This window comes from Miscanthus floridulus, chromosome 11 (assembly GCF_019320115.1).
Source record: "Miscanthus floridulus cultivar M001 chromosome 11, ASM1932011v1, whole genome shotgun sequence".
Classification (NCBI taxonomy): Eukaryota; Viridiplantae; Streptophyta; class Magnoliopsida; order Poales; family Poaceae; genus Miscanthus; species Miscanthus floridulus.
The window spans coordinates 93,946,904-93,959,746 of record NC_089590.1 but is presented as its reverse complement, the minus strand read 5'-3'; the positions used below and the strand labels follow the sequence as shown (position 1 = coordinate 93,959,746).

The 12,843-nt window shown below is 51.8% G+C and overlaps 1 protein-coding gene across 1 annotated transcript; it reads left to right on the top strand.

The window, feature by feature from the left end:
- The first annotated feature begins 6,279 nt into the window (after window positions 1–6,279).
- Window positions 6,280–7,281, top strand: LOC136494436 (indole-3-acetic acid-induced protein ARG7-like). Its single transcript, XM_066490604.1, has one exon. It carries the CDS (start codon window positions 6,435–6,437, stop codon window positions 6,876–6,878), a length of 444 nt encoding a protein of 147 aa, XP_066346701.1. The 5' UTR covers window positions 6,280–6,434; the 3' UTR covers window positions 6,879–7,281.
- Window positions 7,282–12,843: the final 5,562 nt, after the last annotated feature.

The window sequence follows — 12,843 nt, the reverse complement described above, 5'->3', positions numbered from 1 at the left end:
TCGTTTATTCGTTTTTTTTTTTCTTTCTCTTCGAATCCGATCAGCACCATTTAAACCAGGATGCTCGCCAAAACGTTTATTCATGTCCTTCTTCCAAGTACACTGTTCATGTCCTTCCAAGTACCGAAACCGAAACTGAAGTCATGCATGCCTCAGTAGTTACGCCAAACTCAAGGCATGGACTCTTTGGCACTGCGTAATTAGGCGTTCATCACATTTCACAACTCTGAGCTACGTATGAAATTATAAAACCCCCTTGTTAGTTGAAAATGCAGCGCTAATGGAGTCCTACGATTTATACGTACTAAAAGCCCCTGTAATGTAGTAGCACCCACTCTTTGACACCCCCTGAGCGGATGAGACGGAGAGATTCTTCAGCACAGACGGGAAAACCAAAGAAAAAAAAACAAATCCGAATTAGAACTTTTCTTTTACATGAATCATGATTCTCTCATGCACCGACATGTCCGTGTAAGCAACATGCATGTGTAAATCGCTTTGATCCATTTAGACAATTATGCAAGCATAAACGTTTCTACTACTGATTAAGCAACGGGATTTCTTATGCCAACCCAGAGACCAGAGCGGTGGCAAAGTATAGTGACCGCACGTTTGGACATAGCCACGTGGCTGAAACGTGTGACACAGGCGAGTTTCTTTTTTTAGAGTGTGACACATATGAGCTAGTAATAATGCTGTAGCACTCTTGGTATTATACTATCAGTAGAGATTCATAATTTGGAGATTCCATGTTAATATTAGTTCTAATGAGGTGCATTATAAAAAAAGAGACAACAAGATTCTAAAAATTATCATAGAAAGCAAAATATCATGTCACCTCTACTATTGTGAAAAGTAATTTAAAGTAATGTCTGTTAAACCTCCATCTATATTACCTACATATGCTAAGTGAAAAATAATTCAAACGGGCCCTTAAAATTATCCATGGGGCTTAATTTATTTAGAGTGTTCTAACACTCATGTCTTTTAAAATCGCTTCCTCCGTTTTTATTTACATGTCGTATTAGGATCGTTGTAAGTTAAACACTTTTATGTTTGACCATTGATTTTCAAAAAATTATATAGGTTGTTGACATAAGATTTATAATTTTTAGTTTTATTATGAAAATGTTTTTATAATATATAATTTATAGGTCGCAAAACATGATTTTTTATATGGATGATTAAAAGTAGTAACATTTGCAATAGAACAAACATGTGATATGTAAAAAAGGATTGATGCACTAATGAAATCAATCGAGGTACGTTATGCGCGAGACCGAGTCAGAGGCTCAGAGCACCATCGTGTACCGACATGTCTCGGTGCTGAAGTAAAGCCTTCATGACAATCGTTTATTCGTTTTTTTTTCTTTCCTTTCTCTTCGAATCCGATCGGCACCATTTAAACGAGGATGCTCGGCAAAACGTTTATATTCGTATAGAGCAGGCAATACAACATGCACTGAGTAAACAAACAGTGCCCGTTGAATGCAATAGTCAAACACTGCTGCGATCGCACGTTCGTAGCTTGACCTGCCGCCGGCGGCGGCGGCACCGCCGCATCGGCATGTGGCTAATAACAGTGGCTACACCCGACGCGCGCCGACGGCTACGAGCGGCTCGCTGGCTGGCTGCTGAGCTGTGCCCGTGCGGCAGTACGTGCAGCGTGCTGCGTGCTCCATCCACCCTCCCGTCGACGACGAGCGTCGTCCGTCATGTCCATGCCGGTAACTCCTGCTCCCCCGTCTGCACCGGATCAGACAGCGGAGATCGTGGCCGACGCAGTACCCGCCGCAACTCGCGACGCTAGGTTAGCTGTCCGTGACTGACACCGTACGCTGCGCTCCTTTGGCTTTCGTTGCTCGTCTAGGCTGGCCGGTGCATGCACACTCTAACGGGTACACGACGTAGTACTACTACCACTGCACTGCAAGGACTGAGGAGAGTACGACCACCAGCACCAGCCGGCGTACCAACATGCGACTTGTTTTATCTATCTGCGTCTAATCGATCCCCGGAATCCGTGGCCAAATTGCAGTGCTCCTGCACTTCGTCACGCCGCGCGTACAGTGCTGTGCGTGCACTGCCTGAGGACTCCACCGGCAAGAGGCGCCGCGGTATTGGAATCAGTGCGGCGGTGCCTGTGATGCCGGAGCCGGCCGGCCGCGGCCCGCGGGTTCGTTCTGGTCACGCTTTCCACGCCCGTCCACGGTGTCCAATCCATCAGATTCAGAACGGGAGATGGATGCTGTCCAGAATCCGGATCATATCCACCCGTGCGTGCACACGGCAACAGGCCAAGATGCAGAGTTAACGGACGATGCGACTGCTCCCGCGGTATTCGCTCTGCCTTCTGGTGGCTCGACAGCGCGTGGCGGAGAGAAAGGCGATGCTAAGCTAAGCATCTCTGATGACGACGGCGAGCTGGCATATCCGCGAGTGAGATGGAGGGGTCTACGGTCGTGTATTCGTGTGTACGGTGCGAAAGCAACCGTGCGTGTTGTTGGCTCGTAGTGTTTTCCCGGAATAAAATGTAACAATCGGGTGTGTTGTTTTCCTCTTTTTGTGAGGAGAACGGGACGTACCGGGCGGGCGTGTTTGTTTGTAGCAGTGTCTGGTCGTAACGGGAGGTACATACCAGAGATGACGCCGACCTCGCAACCTAAACAAAACCTGCAGCCGGGCTCGGACAGGCAGCCAGTTCGTGGAGCAAGAACAACCGCGTTTCGTTTCTTGGTTTTTTCTAGCACTAGCACTCCTAATAACAGATTCTTGACCGAGTCCATCTTAGCGTCGACCTGCATGCATGCATGAGGTAGCATGACCTTCCGTGGGTAATAATATAATATGCATGCATGTGAGACGTGGACTCGGCAACCAGAACAAACGGAACGGGTCAGCTTCCCTCCTTTTACTCCCTGCTCCCTGCCTGCCTCACCGTCACCGAGGAGACGTGCCATCGTTGCCGAGCCCGCACAAGAGACTCGGCACTAGCTGGGCACCGCGACTCACCGTACTCACGCAATGCACGCGCCAGCACCGGCGGATGGACAGGCATACATGGGATGATGGGACTGGGACTGGGACTGGGACTGGGACGGGAAGTAGTACCGCAACGGCGACACGCCAGCGCGGCACAAGGACTGAACTGTGAACATAAGCGGGACCGCCGGCGGCCGGTGCACGAACCGAGTGGCACGCCAGCCAGTACGCCACGGCGCGCCCACACCGTGCGCCACTGCGCCGCAACCACACATTACTTTGGCCGCGCGGATAAAATAGCCGCGGCCACGCTTGCTCGCACGGCGGGGCGGCGGCGGCACATGGGTGGACCGGTGGAGGCCGTTCGCCTGTCTGCGGAGCGGAGCCGTGCCGTGCCGAGACGACCGCGGCGCGGCGGGGCATCGGCGCATCGCAATATTATCGCATCGTATCTTGGCGGCCGCGCGCGGCGTTTGGCTCGGAGCGACGGCCCAACAACACCCAGCGCCACGGCGACGGCTCAACCGCGCCCCCGCTGCCGTCGCCGCGGCGGCACGTGCCCGCCGCGAGTTATTCGTATCGACGCTTTGTACGTACGCACACGGCACACGCACACCCCCACCGCGCGAATCGTGCAGTCTGCGGGCGGTCGGTGCAGGCGCTTCGGTGCTCGCTCACTGGCTGCCCCGTAGCCAGCGAGCCGATCCGTCCACGGCGCGAGCTGTTCTCCGATTCCGCGCCACTGCTCTTGTACATGGATCCGGATATTTGTTTGGCCCGCACTGTTCTGTTCTTTCCCGCACGCCAAAGCGGCGAATTGAACAGCTTCGCGGTTTGGACGGATCGCGGGGCGGCACGTGCTTGCAATAGTGCCCGATGGTTCCTTCGCTAGCTAGGGGGAAGAGTCGAAAAAGAGAGAGACTGGAGTGTTGGACTCGGTCATTTCATTTGGAGTAGTTGCTTGGTTAGTAAGCAGCGAGCATGTGCGCTCAAGGACAGTTAGCCGGTATCATGGCATTGACAGGGGATCTCATTTGACTCCCTGGCCTGGTGCATGAACCAGTAACAGTCCTCCTGGCAGTAGCATGCCGTCCGTGAATCTGCAGTCTCTGTTTGGACGTTACGGACTTGCTACGCGGTAGGAGAGTTTGACAAAAGTGTTCAGCCCTTCAGGGGAAAACATGCTAGCAGAAAACCTCGTTGCATAAACGAGGACACGCGCGGGCGCGCGGTTACCGGCAAGATTTGCTGGATGCAAAAACTGGTTCCTGCAAGGGGCTGGGCGTGTGTCCGCGCAGCACCAGCATCATAATCAGCAGCAGCACCCAGCACCAGCAGGCGTGCCGCGAAATCTTCCCGGCGATCCTTGAAAGCTACGAGACCGGCAAGGACTGCGCGGCCCGGGCGCGCAAAATCCGAGGAGAAATCGGCCGGACCAGACAGGCCAAAATTCGGGCACATGGACATGATTGACTGCCCGCCCTGCTGCGGACAGCGGCCGGTCACATGCCACCGCCACCTGATCGCAGATCGCTCGTCGTCGCCGATCAGAATTCAGAGATCAGAGGCTCACAGCCTCACAGGCACCTCGCCTGACCTCTCGACACCGCCGATGATGTGACGCGACCGCTGGCCCCGGGCCACGCCACGACCACGATGCGATGCTACGGACACACTGTAGCCAACAGCAACGCATGGTGCCGTGCTCTGTTCACTGTCTAGATACTCCGGGCTGCTCTGTACACTCTTCCTCCCTGAGCTCGGTTCGGTTCCGCGGTGGCCGTGCACGTTTTTGCGTTGCGACTTGCGAGGTCCCAAAACTTGTCCGGCACCTCGCTGCGACCCGCGCTCGTTTCCCTCTTTGAGAAAGAACACGAGCAGCGTGGAGCGTGGCGTACCTACCACCACCCGTGCACAACTTCTTGTTTGCGTCGCAGCAGCAGCGTTTCAATGCGCGCAGCGCTTCGCATTTATTCATAGACGATATCGATGTTCGCTTGGGTTTGTTGGCTTATAAGCCGTATTTTTTAAGTTAATGAATAGTATTTTTCTCTCACATTAAATTAGTCAACAGTATTTTCAGCCATAGTTTATCAGCCAAACAAGCCCAAGCGAACATGACGATACACATAAATCTGCCAGCGACAGATCGACCATTTGCTCGATGGTTTGCACGCTTTGTCGCAAAAGTTAGCTGCAATATAATCCCTAACGATGTATCTAGTAGATAGGAGTGTGGGTTCTAGATAACCTTGATAGCTACTTGTCGTCGAGATTCGACTAAGTTGTTCCTTAAAACTTTTCCCTCTTAATAAAATACGGGTGAGTGGCCCGATCGCGAAGAAAAGATCGACCATTTGCTCCCAAATGGCTCATGACATACACGCGAATGAAAAAACAGGGAACGAATTGAATAAGTGGAGCGGGGAAAATGGCATCAGCTGATCTGCGCAAGAGGGAAGTTTGTGCGCTCCATAGCACAAGGGTGCAAGCTGCATGGTTTAGGCAGCCGGCCAGGCACTCGACGGTGCGGTTTTAAAACGTTATAAGCATGTGCACTTACCAATACTTCCTACGCTAATAGCCCAGGAAGAAATACTTGTACTAGAATGTGCATCTTAGATGGGCGGACTTTTCTTTTCTCCGTTTATACATGTGTGCAGTTCCACTCTGAATAAGCTTCGGCACTGTACTTGTAGCGACATGGAAAATGAAACAAGACCCAGGGGCATTTGACTGTACCTGTACGCGTGTGCTGATAAGGCATTAGCAACAACTTTTGATGTATAGGTGAATTACAGTGCCACAGGGGGGTCCTTTTAATTTTCTCCAATTTACATTTTAGATAATAGGTTTCCCGACTTTTTTTCAAGCCAACCAAAAGTCAACATTAGCAAGCACCGTACGATGTAAAGTCAACATTCATATTGCGCCTTTCCTCCATTGCTCACATCTGATCAGGAGGAATACAAACTGTCTCCCACATTTGTTGAGTCTGAGTGTCTGACCATCTTGTGAGTTCTTGCCTCCTCTATTGCTCAGTTCTTCACATCCATCCAGCAACCCCTCTAAAAAAACATAGACAATCTCAAATCCTGCTCCACGGAATAACAGAAACTACATATTTTTCTCGCATCATGTTTTTTCTATTATTTATAAACAATCCACGAGCAAGAACACGGGGCCAACTGGACGATCAGGAAAGGCAAAGGGCCCCTCCATTTCGCCAAGGGGCCCCTCCTCCCTATAAAGCCTAGCTCCCCCTCCCCATCCATCCGCCTCCAAAAGCCAGCCAGCTCCATCCATTTCACCTCACACCACCAGCTCCGCTCTCGCCGCGCTCCCCCACGCCGTCCGTCGCCATTTTATTGAGCCAACCCAACCGCGCAGCTAGACCCATCTCGACAGGCGGCCAGGAGGGCGTGCGCTCGCTCGCTCGTGCGTGCGTAGATATGGCGAAATGCAGCAGCAAGATCCGGTACATCGTGTGGCTCCGGCAGACGCTGCGGCGGTGGCGGTCCCGCGCGGCGGCGCGTGCGGCGGTCCCGGTCCCGGTCCCTGCGGGCCACGTGGCGGTGTGCGTGGGCGGCGCGTCGCGGCGGTTCGTGGTGCGGGCGGCGCACCTGAACCACCCCGTGTTCCGGGAGCTGCTCCGGCAGGCGGAGGAGGAGTACGGGTTCCCGTCGGGGGCCTGCTCGGGCCCCATCGCGCTCCCCTGCGACGAGGGCCTCTTCGAGCACGTCCTCCGCCACCTCTCCTCCCCGTCCAATTCCTCCCGCTTCGTCACCCTCGAGGATCTCAAGAGCGGCGCCGGCCTGTCCTGCTGCTGCGTCGCCGCCGCCGGCGACTCGCTCCCGCTCCTCCACGGCATCTCCGCCGACAAGGCCGTCTGGTGAGCGCGCCGCCCTGCTCGCCGGAGCCAGCCACCCCCGTGCCCATTGCGCGTGCGACGGCCATTTCTTGGGGTATTCTTTTCCCCCTTTTTCGCGCTCGCTCCCTCCGTTTCCACCCGAGTGGAGCTGAACGCGGCGGAGACAGACAACCTTGACGAGCAAGATGAGAGCGGCCGGCCGGAGGCGGTGAAGTGAGATGGCTGAGAAAAGTCCTAGGATTTTTTAGACGACTGTCAAGTCTAGTCATCCATTCATTCCCCTGTCAAATCCGGGAAATTTAGTGGCTAAGATTTATTCTTTTTTCTTTTTTTTCCTCTCTCACTCACTCAATAATCCTCCACTGTAAATACATGTGTACTACTGCGGCTCGGCCAGCATTGTTGCAAGTGAAAAACATTCGTTTTCTTCTGCTACCACGGTGTAAAACCATAATCTTGTGCACTGCTTGGCCAACGGCTATTTTTAGCATATATTTTCAGATGAATCTTCTCTACATTCTTTCCAAATGTTCCCGTTTTTTTGTTGTTGAGCAAATCCAAATGTTCCCAGGTGCTTTAGAAGAGAGAGCAGTGGAATCAATTCCTCCTCGATCGAACAAAATTATTTTGGATTTGTCACTGCAGGTGGACTATGCTTGTTAGGCCCATTTGCCAGTGCCGAAGTTATTAGGATGCCCTACTGAACTGGCTGCACAGCTACCAGTGGCAAAGTTAGGGTGACTAACTGAGAATCATCCTATAGTTTATTATCCTCCCATTTTGGGATGGCGTAGGAGTTTAACAGAAAGTTCACTACTAGAATATGTGTTGAAGCTGTCGCTAGGCTGGTCGCAATGATTATGGTATTACCCGCCACCACCAACCAAATAAATCGGTTGATGCTCCTAGCTACTAATTGATATCGCAACATGAATATTGCTCAACTAATCCTTTGTTTTGTCAAGATTAATCGACTAGGCGGAGACTTGTGGTCAGCCTATATGTATTTTTTTCAACCTCACGAAAGGGTGACTTGAGCAATTGAAGTAGTAGAATCCACGCTTAATTTTTTTTTTTACCGTGATCGTGATTAAAGAACCTTTCCCAGAGTGCAGCTGCAGACTCACACTTTACTCAGCGCAGGTGGAAAAAGCAGCAGGTACAGGGGCAAAGATTGATGCTTTCTTACCACTGACTTTTGGTCCAATCTTTTTCTAATTCTAGCACATAACATAATGGTATAGAACTTATTATGTTATAGGCTAGAATGGGAAAAAGATTCGACCAAAAGGCTTGTGTTCACTTGCCTTAGCTTCATCGTCACGGCATGGAGCAAGGCAGTGAACACAAGAGATGAGGATGACCAGAGTCCATGCCGTGAGGATGTATTGTGCATTCATGACATGTGAAGATGTTGCGAGGATCTACCGTGAATTCACAACATGCGTTTACGAAGATGTCGCAAGGATCTACCGTGGATGTATAGAAGATGTCCATACCCCTTTCGGCCTGTTCGCTTGGCTTATAAGTCGTATTTTTTCAGTCAACGAATAGTATTTTTTCACACCACAAATCAGTGAACAGGCTTATCAGTCAAGTGTCGACGAAATATGGTCGGCAGTCCACCGAGGGGGGTGCCCGTGGTGGTAGATTATCAGTAGACGGTACGTGTAATCAGGAACCAGATGGTTACAGAGGCACAAGACACAAGATTTATACAGGTTCGGCCGCCGTGTTGGCGTAATACCTACGTCCTGTGTCTCATTATTCTGTATTGATTGAGGTGAGATCTGTTATGATCTGTACGATCTAGATGATCTGTCCTCTAGGGGACCCTTACCCCTCCTTATATACTCCGAAGGGACAAGGTTACAAGTAAAGTATCCAATTTGGTACAATTACAATATAGCGTGCTCCGCACGCTTCATCTTGCGGACTGGGCCACCTCCGGTGGTGCGGCCCATGTATACCCATGAGGGTATAGGGGGTTTATTCCCCTATAGCTAGTCCCCGAGCGCCTTGTATCCTTCGAGTAGCGCCGTCTTGAGCTTGCCAGAAGGATGTGAGGGGCTCAAGATAAAATTTGAAAAATATTTCCCCCGAAATGTGCCCACTTTGACTCTGAGTCGAGAAGAAACACCATCGTCCTTGTAGAATCGGAGGCGTTTGATCCATCAGATCGAGCACATTTACCGCAAGGTGAAGTGTGCCTACTTAGTCCCCGAGCCTGGTAGTAGGTGACGTAGACACGTGGTGCTAGGGTCTAAAAAGAATTCCTAGTTAAGTTGAGAATCCAATCATCGTATAGGCGATACGAGATGCACCGGCAGGTGTATCGTACCGATGTAGTCCCCGAGCTTGCTGGAAGGCGAGGTATGAGCCTTGTAGCAAGGTCTAAACGAGAAATAATATCCCAACTGTATGCGAGTCGCCAGTCGCATGTAGTTGAGACGTAAAGTCCCCGAGCTGTGGTCGGAGAGTGGTCGAGGCAGTCCCCGAGTATAGGTCGAGGGGCGAGCGGTAGAGTCCACGAGCTGTGGTCGGAGAGTTGTCGAGGCAGTCCCCAAGCACAGGTCGAGGGGTGAGCGGTGAAGTCTCCGAGCGTAGCTCGAGATCCCTACAATATAAATATATAGAACGGTAGTATATGATGTACAAAATAATATTTTAAGGAGAAAAATCAACAGTGAAGAAATAGCGTATGACGCTCAGCAGTCATTTACAAATAAGCATGCTGTGATAAAGCAGTTGGTGCTTTTGTAAACACCAGTGTTAATGTAAAGTTTGTGTTTATACTTAATATAAATGCCCGATCAGTTAGTATGTAGCTGGGTCTCCAGTCCTAGCTAGCCCGTTAACCATAACGCGGGGCGCGGAGCCCGTGCACGTGTAGGAAGAACAAAGCGTCACTAAGGAGCCGCTGCCGACCACCCATAACGTAGAGGGCAGACGCTCGTGCACGTGTAGGGAGGAGCCGGAGACAGGGCCATTTCTGGAGACATCGAGCGTCAACATGACTGGTCGAGGATTTGCATTAAGTATAACTGTATGCTATATTTAAGATTGTATACGTGGACAAACGTTATTTGAAGAATAATCATAACGATGACGTTTGTGGAAAAACGTCGTAATGAAAAATTGTATTAAATATAAATATTAGAAGTGTACTTATCTTTGGATAGAAATCTGGTCGGCGGTGATGAAGTTGTCCGGTCCTCGAGCTTTCCGACCTGTCGTCATGACGGTGGTCGCGGTTGTCGTAGCGCCGTTCTTCGCAGCGATCATCATTGCGATGTGGTCTGGTGGTCAACGTGGTCGGAGCTCGGCAGAGCCGCTCGGGACGTGGTCGACGTGGTCCGTGGTCGATGTGGTCGGAGCTCGGCGGAGCGGCTCGAGACGTGGTCAACGTGGTCCGTGGTCGACGTGGTCGGAGCTCAGCGGAGCCGCTTGGGACGTGGTCGACGTGGTCCGTGGTCGGAGCTTAGCGGAGCCGCTTGGGACGTGGTCGACGTGGTCCGTGGTCGACGTGAGCTCGGACGGCTTGCTCAATCGGCCCGCTTGGCTCGACGTGGCTCGCTTGTGGCTCGGCATGGCCCGCTCAGTGGCTCGACGCGGCTCGCTTCTGCATCGTCGTGGCCCACTGGATGGCTTGAACAGCTTGATGTGGCTCGCTTGTGGCTCGACGCGGCTTGCTCAGCGGCTCGCTCAGCGGCTCGTGTGGCTCCCTTGATGCCTAACTATGGCTTGGCCGACTTGGCGACGGACACACCTGGTCGGAGTTCTAATGATGTCATGATGACTGCGCCTCCTGCCAAAAGTAGTAGTAATCACGTAGATATGGATATACCCAACGTATATGTATATACATTCCATAGAAAAGTTTATTGAAAAAGGGAACGTGACTTAGCTTCTTCCATATTGGTGGACGTAGCCCACGCATGTACTCCGCCGTCTTCTTGCATGTACACATGCATACAAGTTTGATCATGCATGTTGATCTCTTCCCTTTACTCGTGTACTACATGGCCGATTGGATCTTGTATGTGCTAGATTACTTGCTTGCTAGCTCGCGCCGTATATGCTGCATGTAACTCCACTGCTTGCGTGTTGATGTACAGACCTATGCACACCCAATCTGGCGTGATGACATAGCACTGCTGCAGCGAGTTCGCCGGACTCCTCCTTGCCGACTTAGCAACAAGCGTTAGCTTTCCGATGCCACCATGACGATAGCTCGCATGGCCAAGTTAGACGTGATGTATCATTATTGTCGAAGAATTTACGTCGCTGCCGAAAACCAGATCGCCACGAATGATGTTGTACCCGTCAAGAGTGTTCGTCGTTGTTGTAGATAGATTACGCCGTCGTCGCTTGGCTCCGATCAATGAAAAGAAAGATACGCTATCTGGTTCGCCGGAAGATTAGCACGCACAACCCCTAAAAGGGGACCCCTACCTGGCGCGCCACTGTCGACGAAATATGGTCGGCAGTCCACCGAGGGGGTGCCCGTGGTGGTAGATTATCGGTAGACGGTGCGTGTAATCAGGAACCAGATAGTTATAGAGGCACAAGACACAAAATTTATACATGTTCGGCCGCCGCGTTGGCGTAATACCTACGTCCTGTGTCTCATTATTCTGCATTGATTGAGGTGAGACCTGTTATGATCTGTATGATCTAGATGATCTGTCCTCAAGGGGACCCTTGCCCCTCCTTATATACTCCGAATGAACAAGGTTACAAATAAAATATCCAATTTAGTACAATTACAATATAGCGTGCTCCGCACGCTTCATCTTACGGACTGGACCACCTCCGGTGATGCGGCCCATATATATACCCATGAGGGTATAGGGGGTCTATTCCCCTACACCAAGCGAACAGAGAATTTATAGTCTAAGTAGTAGCCCCTGCTACTCCCATCACCAAGCCGGCCGAGGAGAGCACACTGCACACCGGCCACTCACCCTTTCCGGGGCGGTAAAGGTTAAAACCCCAGTCCGGCTCCGGCGACGGCGAGGGGACGGACGGCCCGTGAACCTCCCCGTCCTCTCTGGTTGGTGCGTACTTGTTCCACTGCGCTGCGGGCCCGGCTGCGGCGCGCTGCCCAATCTGCCGCAGCGGAGGCGCGTGCATGTGGCCTGTGGGAGGCGAGGACCGGTGGTCCCCGTGCCGGCTGCACATGTGTGCTGATACCGGCAGCGGGGCCAGGTGCGTCATGCGTGGCGCCCAATCGCCTGCGCCGTAGTCCTTCCCGCTTTATCCGTAGTCCTTTCGCGGTTTCGCCTTTCCACTGGGCCGGTCGGGCGGCCTGCCAGGGCCCGCGCCTCAGTCTCTCTCACGCGATCACGGTCGAGCTGCTGCAGTAGTGCACTGCAGCCCCGATTATTAAAAAAAAATCGCGTGCTCGAGTCGAGATTTTCTTCTGGCGGTTGCCTTGCGTTGCGTGCCGGGACCGCGGCTCGGGGCTCGTTTAGATCGTAAGTTTTTTCGCTCTCTCAACGTATGTATAGAGTATTAAATATAGATAAAAAATAATTAATTATATAGTTTGATTGTAAATTACGAGATGAATCTTTTGAGCCTAGTTAGATCATGACTGGACAATAATTATCAAATACAAACAAAAATACTACAATACCAAATACTAATTCCTAACCTCAATCGAAGCAAGTCGCCCGTTGGCCGTGGCCGTACTACGCCTTTTCGATGCCCGCAGCGTCGTGTTCTGCCGCTGTTCGTTGTATTTTTTTTTTTGTGTGGATGAATAATATTTTTTCCAAACAGTAAATCAGTAAGACCATGCTGCTTTCAGCCATTGCCGGCTCACCGCTGCCGTCGCGTCCCGTGCCGCCTGCATCGCTGCAGGCTGTGCACCACGGTGGGTGTTCCCTGCGCTGCGCGGGTGGGCCCACCCAACACGACTCACAGGTAAGCGGGGCGGAAGGTGGAAAGCGGCCCACCACCGGGGGGGGGGGGGGGGGGGGGGG

Bases quoted from the DNA above. Each gene is read 5' to 3' on its own strand.
- LOC136494436 (XM_066490604.1), top strand. From the start codon at position 6,435: ATGGCGAAATGCAGCAGCAAGATCCGGTACATCGTGTGGCTCCGGCAG.